The sequence below is a fragment of the Amphiprion ocellaris genome, chromosome 3, assembly GCF_022539595.1.
Source record: "Amphiprion ocellaris isolate individual 3 ecotype Okinawa chromosome 3, ASM2253959v1, whole genome shotgun sequence".
Classification (NCBI taxonomy): domain Eukaryota; kingdom Metazoa; phylum Chordata; class Actinopteri; family Pomacentridae; genus Amphiprion; species Amphiprion ocellaris.
The window spans coordinates 17592330-17609241 of NC_072768.1; the positions used below are offsets into that span (position 1 = coordinate 17592330).

The 16912-nt window shown below is 41.9% G+C and overlaps 1 protein-coding gene across 2 annotated transcripts in view; it reads right to left on the minus strand.

The window, feature by feature from the left end:
* Nucleotides 1–16676, minus strand: part of wnt7bb (wingless-type MMTV integration site family, member 7Bb) — a 30750-nt gene extending 14074 nt beyond the window's left edge. The window contains exons 1-2 of one of the 2 annotated variants that reach the window (XM_035954613.2): nucleotides 16004–16676; nucleotides 8624–8850 (exon numbers count right to left, since the gene is read on the minus strand). In XM_035954613.2, the coding sequence (XP_035810506.1) occupies nucleotides 8624–8850; nucleotides 16004–16074 (298 nt within the window). In that variant the 5' untranslated portion in view covers nucleotides 16075–16676. Of the gene's footprint in view, nucleotides 1–8623; nucleotides 8851–13402; nucleotides 13882–16003 lie in introns of those variants that run through there. The other variant, XM_023284190.3, reaches the window with a different exon arrangement.
* Nucleotides 16677–16912: the final 236 nt, after the last annotated feature.

Consider the following 16912-nt stretch of genomic DNA (forward strand, 5'->3'; position numbering starts at 1 on the left):
CTTTTATCCACCACCGTTCCACCATAACACAATGCACGCGTCATTTCCACGCTGTTATCCACATGGTGTCAAGTACCTGGCTGCCTGAGAGTGAATCTGCAGTTTCGCTGGCAGCTCAGTGCTGCTGTGCATCAGAGATATTTTATCTTACTTGCGATACGAGATTGATATACCACCCATCTGTAATAACATTTTTTTGCTTGTTTCATCCGTACGGCATTGCAAAATGGGGTGAATGATTACATATCTGAGTTGATAACCACAACTTGCCTGACGGGTGTACAACCAACAAGAAACTAATCCCACAAAGGGGAAAACCTTGGCGGCACTGAGATGATTGATGGGATTTGGGGAGAGTTCACTAGTGTCAAAGTATCCACTTGTGTGCTCTTGAAAAACCCCCAGTTTTGAAGAATGAGTTTTTGACTGTCTTTATGAAGCTAGCCATGGGTATAACTCTCACTGCCAACTGACTGGGCTCGTATGTCAAACAGGGTAACATTGTAGTAAGAACTTAACTGTGAAGCTTCACTCTCATGTAATTTTTTGTTAAATTTTGAATAATCACTGGGTTGATAGTGTAGATGGCTAAAATTACACTGCACAACTGACTTATTGGCTTTCAACGAAAGAATGTTTATGCTGTAGCTGGTATTTAACTTGAATGTCTATTTCTGAGACAGCATCACTGCACAATTTAAAAGGAGTTTGTTGAAAATGTTCAGCTGCTCGAAATTAATATTTCATCTTGCATTTGTCAAAATGAGGAAACAAAGCACGAATGGAACCACATGGTCATTTGAATAGATTTTCTCGTCCGTTCATTATTAGCCTTAGGTTGGACTGTGATGTTGTACTTGCATTCTGCGGGGATATGATTTCACCACAAATGACCATCAACTGATTCCGAGAAGGGGAAGGAGCGCCGCCAATGCATTTATAATCTGCAAGTATTTTGTTGTCCTCCAAACCAGGAGCTCGTAGTGCAGCGCATAAGAGGAGAAATGCTAGATATGTTTGGAAAAAGAGCAAAATAATGGCAACGTCAAGTCTTCAACAACAAATAAAATGTGGGCTTAATGATAATTAATTATGACTGCAGCTGTAACTTTTGCATTCAACCCATTAATTTCTTGCGAAACGCCAAAGAGCTCTCCTCAATAAGAGTACTGTTCGGGAAAATTTTATTGACACCACAATGATTCTCAAATAACACCAAAGTCACCGCTGTTATTTTTTTTAACTTTTAAAATGTGCAGGGATATCAACCATAACAACAACGTCAAAAAATACACCATACGCAGATGTTCTGTGCTGACAGGGGCACCAGAAAAATTAAATCCAGTGCATCTCTTTTTTTCTAACACACTGCAATCCTCGTCCCATGAATTCAGGTTTTAAATTGTATGCCATGTACAATACTGAGCCAAAATCCCCAAACTTCTATCAACCACATCCTCTTTTCACTTTCTCACCCTCCTCCGCTGTTTAAACTGGGAATACAAAAACCAACCTCAGCACTGAGTTACGTCTGGCTCTATCTGTCTGCAGTGACCTTTCCCCTCCTCTGAGAGGGAGCGCTGCTGGAAGGAGCCCTGCATCTCCAGCTCCCAACCCAGTATGTGCCTGTCCAGGAGTTCTTCCCACACAAGTGGTTTTCAGTGATCCTGCTGACTTAAATATCCTTTATCTAACTAGATGCTGGTTTTGGCCCCTGCAGCCCTGTAGTCCTGGCAGGTGGATCGACCACGGTCTTCACCACACTCTTCTAGGAAGAAGAGGGGAAGGGACAAGCTGGAAGGTGATACTATAAAGGAGGATGGGAAGAAACAGACATGAACACACCCTCTATTCTCTGGCCTCCCGTCAGCCTGAGCTTCCATATTTTACCTGTCCATTTGTTTTTTTTGTTAACCCACAGCCTGGGGCAACTATTCTGCGCCTACCTGATGGAAATGAGAGTGAGAGAGAGACGGCAAAAAATGAGAACGCTGCAGGAAAGGGAGAGGGGTATAATGTAGGTCACATGGGATAAAGACTTTTCCTTGCATTGCTTCTTAAAAGACTTCTTGTGTCATAGCAACAGCCATAAACAACATTTATGAAGAATTGCCCACAGTTCTACCTAAATATGTTGAAATTATCCCTTTAAGAAACGGCAGATGAATCAAAATTTTGTCATTGCTATGAAGAAAACACTCCACAGTATTCCCTCTGCAGCGAGAGGCTCACCTGCTCAAGTGCTGCATCTATTCTTGTGCAATGAGCCAGCGGCAGCATGATTGAACTTTTGTAATATTTCACTGCCAGCACAACAAGAAACCTCTTTCAGATGAAAAGCATGAATCAGGACGGTGACAAACTGGCTGGAAAGTCAAACAGAAAGTAACCAGAGCAGGCCATTTTATGACAAGGGGGCCAGTGTTGGCCTTTGATGCTGAGTGTAGCCGTTGAAAGGTGTCCATTTTCAAGCTCTAATCGCTGACTTCAAGTGCATTGCAATTTTAACAGAGCTGTAAGGTGTTCATCGGCAGCTCTTTTAAGTGAAGGGCATCTCTATTACAGGAGGATAGCCAAAGGAATGTGTGATTGCACACAGGATGAGGCTTTCCCGCGTCAAAACATGTTATTAAAGAAGCAAAAAAGTGCCAACATACCGTAATAGTGGCACAGATGACATTTAGATTAAATAAATGATATGTGTGTTAAAGTTGAGGTAAGGGGCAAAGATTATTTGCAGGATCTAAAAACGCGTCAAGCCGTTATGTAAGACATCTAACAGAATCCACATGAGGCTTTCGACACACTTCACGCGTGGGTGAACACACTTAAATATGCACAATAAAAATGGTATCAACAAATCACAGCCATGGGATCCGTCTTGACAGGACTATTCAAAAGAGAATGATTCATCCAGAAACCAGGCCAAGGACTGTGAGTGAAGGGTAGACCATGGTTGCCAGTCTTGTCTTGAAACCCGCTCCTTTCCTCCTGCCTCGCTGATGGATCTGTCTCTAATTTTATTATTACTTCTTAATAGACTGCAACAAGTCACTCAATAACAGCCATTTCTGTTAGCACAGGATAATTCCTTCCACATTTTTACAGGCTGAAGGTACCAACTCATGCCAGCACCATAGCAGGGCAAAGAGGAAGAATGCTTAGATCTGCTTTTGCAGAGGAAACAGAGACGCACTGAAATTGCCAGTTTCAAATCTCACTTGCGAGTTTATGGTGTTGTTCTCCAATTTGTCAGTTAGAGCATAACGAGGGAGCCAACACTTTGCAAAACAGGGGAACTGCTGCAAGACAGAGCTGCAGCAAAAATGGGGATGCTTTAATTATCACGTCAGTTTACCCCAAGTCTTGTGTTCAGCAAAGAGCCATCTTCTGAACTAAATATACTTGTCTGTTCAGGGTACAAAATAAATATGAAACAACCAGTCTTTGGAAGTGAAATCACCTCTGCTAAATGAAGATATCTCAGGGTCTGTAATGCTCAATAACCCAACTATTAATGTGCGCTGTCTTGGAAAGCAAATGTAATACCATGGAGCAGCTCCAGAACTGAAAGACTGCCTCCAAGAGCAGGCAGCACAGAGAGAATGCATTAGACTTGCGGTCGGCTGATCTTTAGTTCTTGAAAAAATGCCGACATCTCCTCCCTCCAGTCCAAAACTAAGACTGGATCACAGAGCAGGGGGAAAGGTTTAGTGTTCATAATTTGGGGGATTTGAATGAAAAACTTAAATGGGAGCGGAACGTGAACAGCTTTTCCCCTGTACTTGATTATGATGATGTGGGAATTTGCAGATTCAAAGAAGGGATTGGAACATTTCATTGAAGGGGTGTATTCCATGATTTCATATGCCATGCTAAAGAATTCCATAATATATACAGACATGGTTAGAAAACATGGCTACATCTTCAATCATGAGCAACAAACACTGGAAACTATCACGACTGAGAATGTCGTGAGGGCGCTGATGGCAGCTTGAAATTAAGGTGTTTAAGAGAAAAGGCAGTCGCCCACTTTTCCACAGTGTCTAAATGGCAGAGGAGCTCTGCAGTAGCTGTGGTGTCTGTGGTCTCCCACGGTGACCTAGTGGGACACTGCTGAACTGAAGCAGCACAGTCTGAACGCATCCAGTACCCTTCTCACATCACATCACAGCTCACTGCCTCAAGACGCAATAGCTAATCGAACACCTTTGTCCTGCGGTATGTACTGTCAATGGGCTTAGTTTCAGGGATTTAAATATTAGTGTATGATAGTATTGAACCCCATAAATGAAAAGAAAAAAAACACTAGCTCCTCATTCGAAACACCACCGTTCAGTTTCAGCCTGATTTCTTCCAATAGTCTGGTTTCTTGTGTGCATATAAACATAATATGAAATTCAGCATGATCTGAGAGGTTCACTGACTGTGATCTGAGTTTAAACTATGTAACCAATGAAACTCTAAAAGGCAGATAATCAGTCACTACAACCTCCACTATGACAATGACACCAAAACATGAGAACAGAGCAGCACAAATCTACACAACCAGGAGGTCTGTGACTCTGTGCTCCAACACAAGGCAGGTGGGAAGGCCTGCACAGCCCACTAGTCATTTCTGATAAGTAAATATAGAGGTGGTGGTTGGCACAGCTGGAACAGGGTTCATCTCAACAGGACAGCAGCTTAATAAGTACAAGATGCAACATATACGACCCTTTCAGGCGTCTGCATAGACCCGGACAGACATCTGACCACCTTGTGTTTACACCTGCAGGTGGATGATGCAGATTTCAGGTACTTTCACCTTTTCTTGATCTGGCAGAGCAATGCAGATCATGAATATGACCACGTATAGTAATTTTTTTAATCATCTGATTGCTTATTTTTCAATTGAGAAATTGTGCCCTTGTTGCAATCATAAAAGTTTCACTTTTAGATATCTGAGTCTCTGTGGTGTCCCAAAAAAGATTCAGTCAAGTCCTAAAGCATGCAGCAATTGCGATCAATTAGCAGTAATCAGTAAAGTGCAATATGGAACAAATCTGAAAACGCACGCATCATCAAGTAACATTCAACAGACCTGTGCAAGCTGAACGGACTCAAAAGAACTTTGCTGTACTGCATGTGTTCAGAATGAGGCAATGCGGTTCAGTTCAACACAGCTTTATTGTCTGTGGAATTAATGTAGCACCAAATGGATGAATTCACAGTTCATGTGTGCAAACGTGTTTTTTTGGCTTGCTTTTTGTCCCATTTTACTACTTTTATTACATAGTAATATTTGTGGCTGGCTGTTTTAATCTGTCACTTATCAATGCATTTACTAATGGAAGGAAAAGACTCTTAAACTTGTATTTCTCACCTCTTCAGGACCAGTGTTAAATTCTAAAACCACAAATCCACATCCTGATCACAAATCCAGCACACAAGTGGCTGTTCAGACAGTTTACCAGAGCCATGGGTTTCTTTAAATATGTCCACACTGTCAAGAGGCACAAACACTTCAGCATTCTCTCCTTTTTCCCCCAGATGAGTGGAGGAATAAATCTATTCACTTAAACAGGAGAACCTACCGCAGCTATTATTCTCCAAGGGGACAGCTCTCTGAGTAGAATTTTTTTGAGAAGAAAAACTAAATTTCTTCCTATGTTTAGAAATCCAGAGAAACAGAGTGAGAGGATGTGGTGCTACAGCATTCGACAAGCACATGGGGCCATAAAACATGACATTTTGTAGTCTACGACTGAAGCTCCGCTGCCAGGTACATTCTTTTGATTGCTCAAACAATAATTTCACATAAATCTGTGCAATTCAGCATTCAATCTACTTCACATTAACTCTGTGTGGGGTTCAAATATGATAACAAAAAGGCCAATTTATGGCGATTATCCTCTAGAACAAAATAAACGGAAAAAATACATCCTTGATTCCTTGATATTTTTCTTCATTCATGAAAGACCAAAATCAAAAAATGCATTTTCTAGATCTGCCTTGGGAACCCTAACTGACATCAACTTCAATGTTGGTCTAAAGACGGACGTCATTGTTGGGACGCTTTATTGAGAAGCCACCGAGTCTCATCATTATTGAACAATCCTGGCAGGCCCCAGCAGTCATCGTTCTCTGACCATAGCTGGACACCAACAGTGATGTGCTCAGTGTGGGCACATTAAGAATTTATTTGTGCAGATCTACTATGGAAACCAAACAAGAAAAGCAAAAGCGAGCATGAAATTCAGATGACGCCATTACTGAATGGGATGTAGATGTCGTATAGCTTACACAAAGTGGAAGAGACGTCATAGGGTTCAATGGCCTCAATCAGACAGGCCACATGCAGTAAATGTGACTCTGCGTGTCCATCAAATACACAAAGATAAGTGACTCACGGAACCCAATTGGAGAGCTAAAATTGCTTGAATTAGATTTATTAAATGTATTTTTATACTATAGTTTAGGTAAATGGGGTAATACAAAAAAAAACCATTCACATCCATTACACAAACGGCAGACGGGAAGCACAGATGCTTCTGATGAACCACAGCCGAATATCACTTCTCAATCTCTGAGCGCTTCAAAAGGGAATAAAAGAACACAGCTAAAGGAAGTGAAAAGGGGATGTTAAGTGTTGAGGAAAACAGCATGAGCTCCATTACAAAAGAAAGCGCCACATTCACAACAAAGGAAAAAATGCTTTTGTAAAAGGAGCTGGAGCTAATTCAGCTACTCCTTAAGAGGAGTGATTGTTAACAGAGCCACTGGATTAAATGCACAGCCCAGCCGCAACGTAATGGCAACAAAGCATCTTCTAAATGAAAGGAAATACATAAAAGTCTCTGTAAAACAAAGGCGATGCAAAAAGATTTGCAGAATGCCAAGTCTCTCAAACAAAAGCATCGTAAATGTAAATGTTTGCCTGCTTCAAGGCCCTTTTCCTGCATGTATGTGCACACGCTCCTGAAGCAGCCAGGCATGGACACAACCAATTTAGCCCGATTAACAACAGATGTGTCCATCTATTTTGGTTCGACATGACTTCTCTGCAATAACACCATTAGTTGTCTCCTCATTTGCGATATTATTTTTCAACCATACATTTTCCCCATTAGAGCTTCAGTGCTTTTCTCTAGCTTTTCCACAACTCTGACTTAGCCAGCAATGGTCTATCGTTCTGCTAACCAGCAAGCCCACTGCAGAACCTACATCAACAGAAACCAGAGCGCAGTGGAGAAATACAACATCGTCAGCTAAGATGGGATGGAATCAGCAGTATGTGAAATCCTCTTGAGCGATGCCAACGTGAATGGTTATACAATAGAAAGTCAAAGAGACCGTGTGTTACTGGTTTGAGTTTGAACTGTGTGATGTGTGCAGCTTGGGTTTGGCTTGTGAAGAGCCATATTTCATGGGGTTCAGAGGGTCGGGGGCTGGTACCACATTTTTGATACTCTTCTCATACCATTTCATAAAACTGAGACAATAAGATGGCTGGAAATTCGCATTATGTAACTTCTGTTTCCTTTTCAAAAAGAAAATCACTGGTATTATCATTGTCAGCTACATTATCATTACCAAATGAATATCAGCGATCACAGGCTGCAGACAGAGTTTTTACTCTCTGCTTAGCATCATACATACACACAACCTCTAAATTATTATCCCTTTTTGCAGTGTGTTTTTAGTTATTCATTGCTATGAGCACCGCACACAAACACAAACCTGCGACAATCACAGATATTTCACACTGACAAGCAATGACAGAACATTTACAACCTTAAATTCATCAACCTGGATATTCTGCTACATTACTGCTAAAACAGCTTTGGAGTTAAAGGTACATTCTGCTCTCTGTCAGTTGCATAAAACAGTAAATTGCTCAAACTGAAGACATACTCAAACCATGTCTGCAACACTACACATATAATACTTGTCAGTGAATGCATCTTTAATAGTGGCTCACATTTTTGGTATTTCCATTCTCAAATTAAATAACAGTTAAGAGCAAATCAGTCTCAAAAGCAGGCAACGTTCACAAAGCCGCAGGGCCAAAGGGCCTAAAAACCATACTTTGCCTGCCATTATGTTTTCAAAAGATTTGTGCCACTAATGTACATCATCAATTAAACTTGATCTTGTATTACTAAGTAGTTCTGTGGTGTCCTCTTGAGTGAAAATCTGATTTTATTGTCTTGACTATTTCAATTTATTTTTTGCTCACATCAAGAAACCAGCCAAACACAACCAAACTGACACACACAAGTAAGGAAGTGGTCATTTTAGCCATGTCCAAGTGTTTTGTCATGTCTCTGCTACTTTACACACACTTGCTATGATCGAACAACCAGAGAATCATGCAGGGTAGAAGATGCCATATTAAACTACTAACTAAAAACGAATCTTACGATGTTGCTAAACCTAAACTCTAGCGAAGTCTGAGCCTGAACAAAATGTGTTCACTGAAGAAATTACAGAAATTGCATCATTCTAGCAAAAATATTCTCACAGCTCCAACAGCAAAACCTTGAATACTTGCTCATGAGGACAGCCACACATTAGAGCGCAAATACAGACACAATCACACACTGCGCCTTTTCCCTTTTGTGAAAGAACCCAGACTGACCTACTCGCAGCTCCTGACCGAAGACTGTCCTTTCTCCCAGCGCTGAACAGTTCCAGCGTCCATATCGGAATTGGTATTGACACTCATTGATGCCCATCTGGGCGCCTTCGCCCACAACAATGATGGCGTCTGGGCGACTCTGGCAGATGGCCCGCTGGCGAGGTGCCAGCCCCGGAATCTTGTTGCAGATGATGTTGGCACCCAGAGCCACCACCGAGGACAGGGCCCTGCCGAGGTGAGAGAAACACACCACCACACACGCAGACATGCATCCATGCATCCATGCATCCATGCACACGCAGCCAGTTTACACACAGACACATACGCACACAGCAACACACCATCACGCATGCAGGTTGCACACACACACACACACACACACACACACACACACACACACACACAAACAAACTCAGTTAGAACTTCCAAAGGATGGTCAGACTGACTCACTTGTGTGAGACTCTCCAGAACAGGATTCAATTCAACCGGTGATTGATGTACATTCCGTAGTGAAGTGAAAGCTGTACTGCATGAAAGTATTGCTATTTAATGGATTAGAGGTAAATCAAACAGCTGAAAACTTAATCCAGTATAAAACATTTAAAAAGTCGAGGAAACTTGCTAAAACAGCCCAAAGAAAGAAAACAAGATGCTTATTTGACTACTGAAAAGGCAATTCCACATTGGTTTGGATGTCGAGACTTTGAGGACTGAGTTGGGGTTTTTGTGTTAATTGTTAGGTAACATGGTGGTGTGAACAGCTGCCAGACTCTTATGTAAATACTGTACATACACTTTCCCAGTGTCTTATGCTGTAAATGTAACCAAATGTCACAAAAAATATTATTTCCTATGATTTGTGTAATTATGTGCATGGAACTTACTCAGGGTGTAAAGTGCTGCCCATAAATTCCAAGGGACTGCTTTTACTTTAGCCACATCCTAAGACTGGTTTGAATTGAAATATGTACGGTTTTCAACACTGGTCGCCTCAATTTGCAGGGTATTAACGTGTTGTGTATTAAACGGCACGCCTCCTCCTCAGTTCTCCTCTGAGACCCCAACACATCTGATCACTCGACGTGATAATATTAAAGCGTATGTTTGAGATGGCTTTGCAACCGCTGAGAAAGGCAGAACGGAGTACAACTAAACAAAGCGACGACTTTCTCCAAGATTCTGTTTATAGCCCTCGAAACCATGTAGATACATACTTTTCAAACATGTCAGGGACAGGGAGCCATAAATGAGCGTGGAGGCAAACAGCGCCTTTGAAGTATGACGTCGACCTCCAAAGGCTTGACCACAAACGGGGCAAACTAACGCAGGCAAGTTGTGTGTCAGCGAAAAGCAATGGCAGCATGTATGGGGAGAAATGGAAGAACGGGTGAGGGGGAGAGACACTGAGGAAGAGAAGTTGAGAGACTGAAGAAACCGTCCCGTGGATGCAGATTCTAGTTCACAGTCGGAGACCCCTGACTAAAAACTGAGATGTGATCGTTTATTAGATACCACTCTCTGTCAACCACATTCTCTTTCTTGCTAAAGTTCCTTCACAAACACAGAACAAGATAAATCTCTACTGCAAACACACAAGTTTAAATAAATCCTAAAGGCCACGAGACGAGTATCTGTTACCAAACTGAGAACTGCACACATTCTCTTGGTCTTGCAGTCAGGGGAGCGCAACAAAGCATATAAATGGGAAGTGCCATTGTGTAAACTTCTGATTTTGCAAACCCTGCTCTCAAAGTTACAACTAAGTATTTTTCCAGTTACAGTAAACACGTTAAGATGTGTATTTCCAAATAAAAACCTACAGCCAGATGTTGATAGGACAAAGCACATAATTCGTTTTGGTCTGCAAAACATGTGCATCACTACAATAACTGCCTATTTAAGGCTGTGGCTTCAAATAAAGCAACTAAAAACGAAAACTGTATTAAGACAACAACACATTCATCAGGTGCATTCTGTGTCCACAGTAAACACTGCAGCCTGCTGCTGCATTCAATCCCTCTTTGCTCTCTGTGCTGCTAAAGAGGCTTGAACTCCTCTGACCCTCTGTGACCCTCTGCTGTATATGTGGTTGTTCATGGCAACGATGACATCCAGTCTGTACAAACTAAAAGGGCAGCTCATTAAGACAAGTAACATGCAACTGGAGAAATCCACTTTCTTGCATAATGAATGTTAAGGATGAATAGGATTGGTTTGTTTGCATAAATCCAAAGGCAATAAAATGCATTTGAGTCATTTCTATCTCTGATAGTCCCGTTCCTCGGTTGAAATCCAACGCGACAGCACTGACATTTTCACATCTGACAAACAGAGCTCTTTATAACCTCCTCTCTTGGTTGTTTTCTCATGTCCTTCACCTGCTAATTCACAGGATCACAGTCTACCACGGGCTACCCAAGCCATCAGACAACACCAAACAGGGAATTCCAGAGCTAAGCTTTTAAATCCCTGCATCATCAAAGTGCACAAATGCGATTCTGTTTGCTTAGCGTATACTCTGTGTGTATGCCAGCAGCTTGGGGACAAGCTCGCCCACAGTCGCACAGATCTCCCATCAGATAGACACACTGTGACAGAGTCGGTCTGTTTAGCTGCTGCAGTTGGAGTTAATGGCTGTCACGTTTATGCAAAATACGTGGTACAATTAAAATTAATAAACGAAACTGTGCAGTGTTACGATTTTTGACAACATTTGATTGTGGCTTAGCGGTGAAGTTGTAGAAAGATGAGAGGAGTTTTATGTGTTAAATGCAAAGCAACAGGTGTTTTTGCGGGATTTTTTTCAAACTTTAAGCCTTGCACACATAACACACAACACATACCAAAAACTGTAAAACTAAAACATTTAGACGCTATAGCAGCAGCTATTAGCTGTAAAGTCATAAATTAAGCTAACTTTGCACCAGGATTTCACTTAAACAAAGAGGTGATACACATTTTTTTCATTAATAGTTCCAGCTTCTTTTTAAAGAAACGTGTTAAAGTCACAAGTTTTGTCAATGTGAAAACACGGACTCTTAATTTCTTGGGAAGAGCTTCAGTTGCAGCCAGTATCAGTAGTGAGGAGTTTACAGATTTCATGCCAGTGCAGTTTGGACTGGGATGAAATCTATAGTCTACGTCACGGCATACAGTGTGCTTGCAGCCACCTACTCCATCACATGGAACACTTTGAACCTTACTGACACACTATTAAGCTCCCAGGCATGCATTTTCTACCCAGGAATGCACTCACAAAATGCCTGAGACACAGCTTAACTAAGTGAATAAATACTCTTCTTTTTCCAAGAGCAGGAAATTAACTGTTATTGTAGTGCTGAATGTGATTTTCCTCTTTTGCTGCTCATTTATAAATGAGTTTAAGATCAGCGCTGCACCAAAGCTTTTTAACTCAAAACAGAAATCTTAAACTACAAACTTTTAAACTGTATCTGCACACGCATAATGCTTAAGTCAGTGTGACACAAGTAAAACTGAAAATAGTCCTATTTAAAGCCACTAGAAAATGGAGTGTGAGATTCCTCCACAGTGGCCTCTGAGCTCTATATGGACTGATAACTTTGCCACCTACACATCTACTAATTTTGCACTTTAACGTGCAAAAATATAATTTTTGTGTTTTTTGAGGAAACTGCATTGTGTTATTTTGAATCCATATTGAATTGTACTTCCCATAACATATTCTGTGGTCAGTGCTCAACAGAAAATATTCTTAAATAATCAAAACAAACAATGGTATGTAGCTTTGATGTGAAAGCCATCACTATACTTAGTAGTGTAGCCCACTTTTAACTGAAAACCAAAAACCACATCTATTTCAGAATCAGGTTTGGGGTCTCCGGGCAGAAAAGGAAGGAGCGATGGAGCATGGTTGAGTAATTATTTTGGAAACTTTTAAGAAAAGCCAGTGTTCTCCTTCAAGAGATTTCTAGTTTAATTCAAAGCCGCAGCGCATTATAGTGTCAATCACGTGCATAGTGCAGGAGGATATTTTAAGATGTGGGTTGAAACGATAACATCGAAATAGTCTGAATTAACGAGAGGTGAGGTAATGCACGACGGTAATCTTTCACACGCTCTGACAGGTTAACGGTGCTCGCATGCGTAAAAGTGCACAGATTGTATTGAATTTTCCTCGCAGTGAAATACATTTCTGCGCATGCAATTGTCTTGAACATCTCTGCCACTCTGTGGCCAAAACGTATCCATGTAGCAGCTCCAAAAAGGCTGATTTTTCTGATCCTGCAAAGTGTTTGCAATTCAGCAACTAAAGACAAACCACCGGTGCTTACTCACAACACATGCTCGTCCGCGTGGATGTGCCATTAGAGCGTAGAGCTGTTCACCTAATTAGTACATTCCCACGTGGATCGTTTTCTCGGGTGATGTTTCCACTGATGAGTGTTCGCTGTTGGATTTTACGTTTGAGTAGCATTAAAATGTGTGTGATAAATTCGTAGAATTAAATTAAATTTACAGCCTAAGTTACACTTTAGTTACGCCTGCTCCCTGCGCCGTTACAGTCTGCTGACACAATATGAACAACTTCAGCTGAATCTTCAATCTGTGAATGCGGAAAACTAAACAAAATCATCTCTGAAACGACGATTAATTATTAAGACAAAGGAAATACAGCTCGTTGCCCTGCAAGAAGCTCGTACAGGACTAAAACCAAACCCGTGCGTCTTTGTGTTGCTGAGGATGAGAGCGCGCAGTCTCCGAAGTTAATTATGGAGCCGTTAATTGGCTCAAACTTACAGGTAGCTGCCACTCGTCAGGATCAGGAAGATCTGCGGATAGTAGACTGACAGCAGTACACTGCGCGACGAGAGGATGATCATGATGACATTGAGCAAATGGCCACGCTCGGATTGAGTGAGACGACGCGGACAGGATGAAAAACTCCCTTAATTCCCGGCTTTAAGTCCGTTTCGCACAGGATCAAAAAAGAACTTGCTGTGCGTCTCCGTCTCTTCTGTGCGGTGGCTCTACGCAGCTCCAAGCTCCCAGGGCCGTGTGTGCGCTGAGATTGGCTCCGTCATCTCTCAGCAAGCGGAGGCTGTTACACAGTACTGTGGGTTCCCGAGCCGGAATGATGATGGTTTTAGGGATTTTGCATGGCAGAAAAGTGCCTCTCTCCACTCTCATGAGAGTCGTGCCTGCCATTGGGCAGGGAGAGACACTGCTATCCGCCCACTTTGCCACAACGGGACAATAGGGTGACACCGATCCGATCCCCGTTGGACGTGCAGGAGGTTTCATTCATCATCACCCCCCCCCCCCCCCCCCCCCCCACACACACACACACACACACACACACACACACACACACATACGCACACCCTCCAACACCACCCCAACCCACCATCCAGCCAAAAATAAACAAACATAGACGCTGGAGCTGCTTGAGCCTCACACCATCATCACAGCTCCATGTGCAAAAAAAAAATATGATCTGCACATTTCTTTGGCAGGATGCGTCATTTTGAATCAACAAGTTGGTGTCATGTTAATTCAATGAAGTCTTTCTAACGTGACAGTTATGATCCTTGTATGTGACAGTGAGCATAAAACGTTATTAGACTGCTGGAAAGAAATCTCCTTATCTGCTATCACATTCTTTTATAAAATGACATTCTTGGGGCATTTACAGTATTATGTCCTCTAGTACATATTCCTATCACATTTCCTCAGAAACATGAGGCATGGTTGTGGTACACGAATATGTGTTTCAGTGGCACTCAAATATGTGTTTGAGTGACCTTATTAGATCCTGTGGTAAGACTATAATATTCCTATAGGCGTCTGTAATACTTCTGCTGTCTGCTGGCCCTGATCAGATTAGATGGCTGTCATCCTATAACATTAAAACATTCATTTTCAGACCCCGGTGTAAAATTAAACAAGAACTTCCTCAGATTGTAGGATTGATTTTTTAAAAAATAATAATTTTTAAAAATCAGTGTAAAAGCAAACGTATAAAAATAGCACTCCTGCTTCACGAGATTGGATCTGAGCAGAGAAATAAAATACTTGGAGATTTGGTGCAGAGTTTAGTGAGTGCAGGGTTCTCTCCCTCTCTTGTTTTTTTTTTTTTTTTTTTATCGCCACAGCATCGTGACTCACTCAACACCTGCAGGCTCCAGTCATTGTAAATGAAGAGGGTACCATGAAAGATTTAGGCCAAGTAAAAGGATGGAAGGAATGAGCTAACTGCTCGGGATTAGTAAACACGAAGATAGGTGACTTTTAGCCCATAATGGAGCTACTGTAATGTGATATGAGCATGTGTGGAACTTGGAGTCGGTTACAGGCTTCTCAGGGAGGGCTGACACTTGTGTGTTGTTGGATTCACTGTGGCAGCAGGAATCTCAGAAAACACTATGAAATCAGGCCTTGAAGATGTTTAAGCTTGACCAGTCTGATTTAAAATGAAAAATGTATGACTGGAGGCAGCTTTAATTTCAGTAAATATCTTCTAATTATTCCAATTCATGCGTAATTGGTTGCAATTAAGCTAGAAACAAAATGCAGTGGTGCGTAAAACTGACGGCTCCTTGTGAATAATCTGTTTGTGTCAAAAAATACAAATGATAATATAATTTTTCCAGGTATCCACTGCTGCTTACTTACATGTATTAAAGCTTATTGCTCGAGTATATAAAACGTAGAGTTGAAATTTAAGAAGGTGCATCAGCAAAATTATAAATCTGCTTTTTAGCTCAGTTAAAATTTCACAAGCAAAGCTTTTTTACGACATTAACAGTCCCATGCGCACACAATCTCGACAAAATTGCACGATTTTTTTGTCATCGTGTGTCTTCCTGGACGTTCTAATATGTTTAACAAGCAAAGGATAGACGTCCTTCTGTGTTTATGCATCAAGGTGAGCTACTGCAAAACAGGTAAAAACTCCGTCTGGGCAATGGAATGTGGAAATACAGCTCAGTCTGCCGCTATTAATGAAGGTATGCAGGGGTGAGCTGGATCTGGAGCGGAGACAGCGGCTCAAATGAGCCTGTACCACAAAGGGGAAGGAGTCTCATGAGGTTAACTAACTCTGACGGTGAACATGAATCGATCACAGCTACCGTCTGTTGGAAGGAGACCTGATCACTCTGATCTGCAGCTTTTACGCACAACACATTCCGCAGGTGCAGGCGTTTGGATGTAGTAATTCAAACTTTTTTTAAAAAATACTCCTGATAAAAAGTGATTTTTCACGTCATGCTTATGACTGAGGTCAGAGGGCAGCCGAATCTCTCCTCTGTGTTTATTTGTCGCAGTGAGTTTCACATTCAAGTTTGCGCATGTGAGGAAGACAGTCTCTGCGTGTAATGAGAGGTAATAAAAACTCACCCAAGTCTGAGATATATGATGCCAAAACACAGGAACACGTAGAGACTCCGCTTTCGGAGGGGTTTGTGCATGATCGTTACCACTTTGTCCAGAGGCCATGCACTGTAACATAAAGTGGTCACGCTGCGTTCCGTTCACATTGGCAGGTTTCCTAACCCTTCCAGATGCACGACGACCGCGTATTTTCCGCGACATCAAGCTGAAGCTCCTTGGAAATGTTCGACCGTGTGAAATCCATGGTCCACCGGGACAGGTGAGATGCTGATGACGACCTGAAAGGTGCCTAAGAACTCCAAAATGAAACTTGAGAGAGGGTAGGACTTGAAAGGTGAATGAGTTCTCGGAGGAAGTGCCTCCTATTCGTCCTTACTTTGACGGTAGAGCCTAATTAAAATTCCCACTTGCTGCGCCTTGCAGGTAAAAATCAACTAGTTGCGCACACTGCAGTGCCCAACAAACCCTGTGGCTTTTCTGTTGTTCAGAACGTTTGTAAACCGCTCGCTGTATCTATTTTTTTGCAGACATCTTAAACTCACTGTTACTAACTTACAACAGCCAGGTAGTCTAATACAGGTAACAAAAGGGCTGCACGCCTCCTCCTCCTCCTCCTCCTCCAGCATGGATATGCAGGGAATGGGACGGGCTTCCAGACTGAGCTCAGCACGTGTAGTTGTTGTACAGAAAACTAAAAGAAACCAAGTGAAATTGCCTTTTATAGGCCTGCAGCCCATAGGCGCTTGCAACACTGGGCATTGCCCCACCAGTGTGGGCTCCCCGGATGGGCTCCACCACAACAGTGAGTCCCATAAAATCAAACAGACGAGAAATGGCTTTCCAGCTGTTTGAATCGAAAAGTCCCACTATATGACTAATAATGACTAACAATAATGAAGTTAAATCCTGATAAAT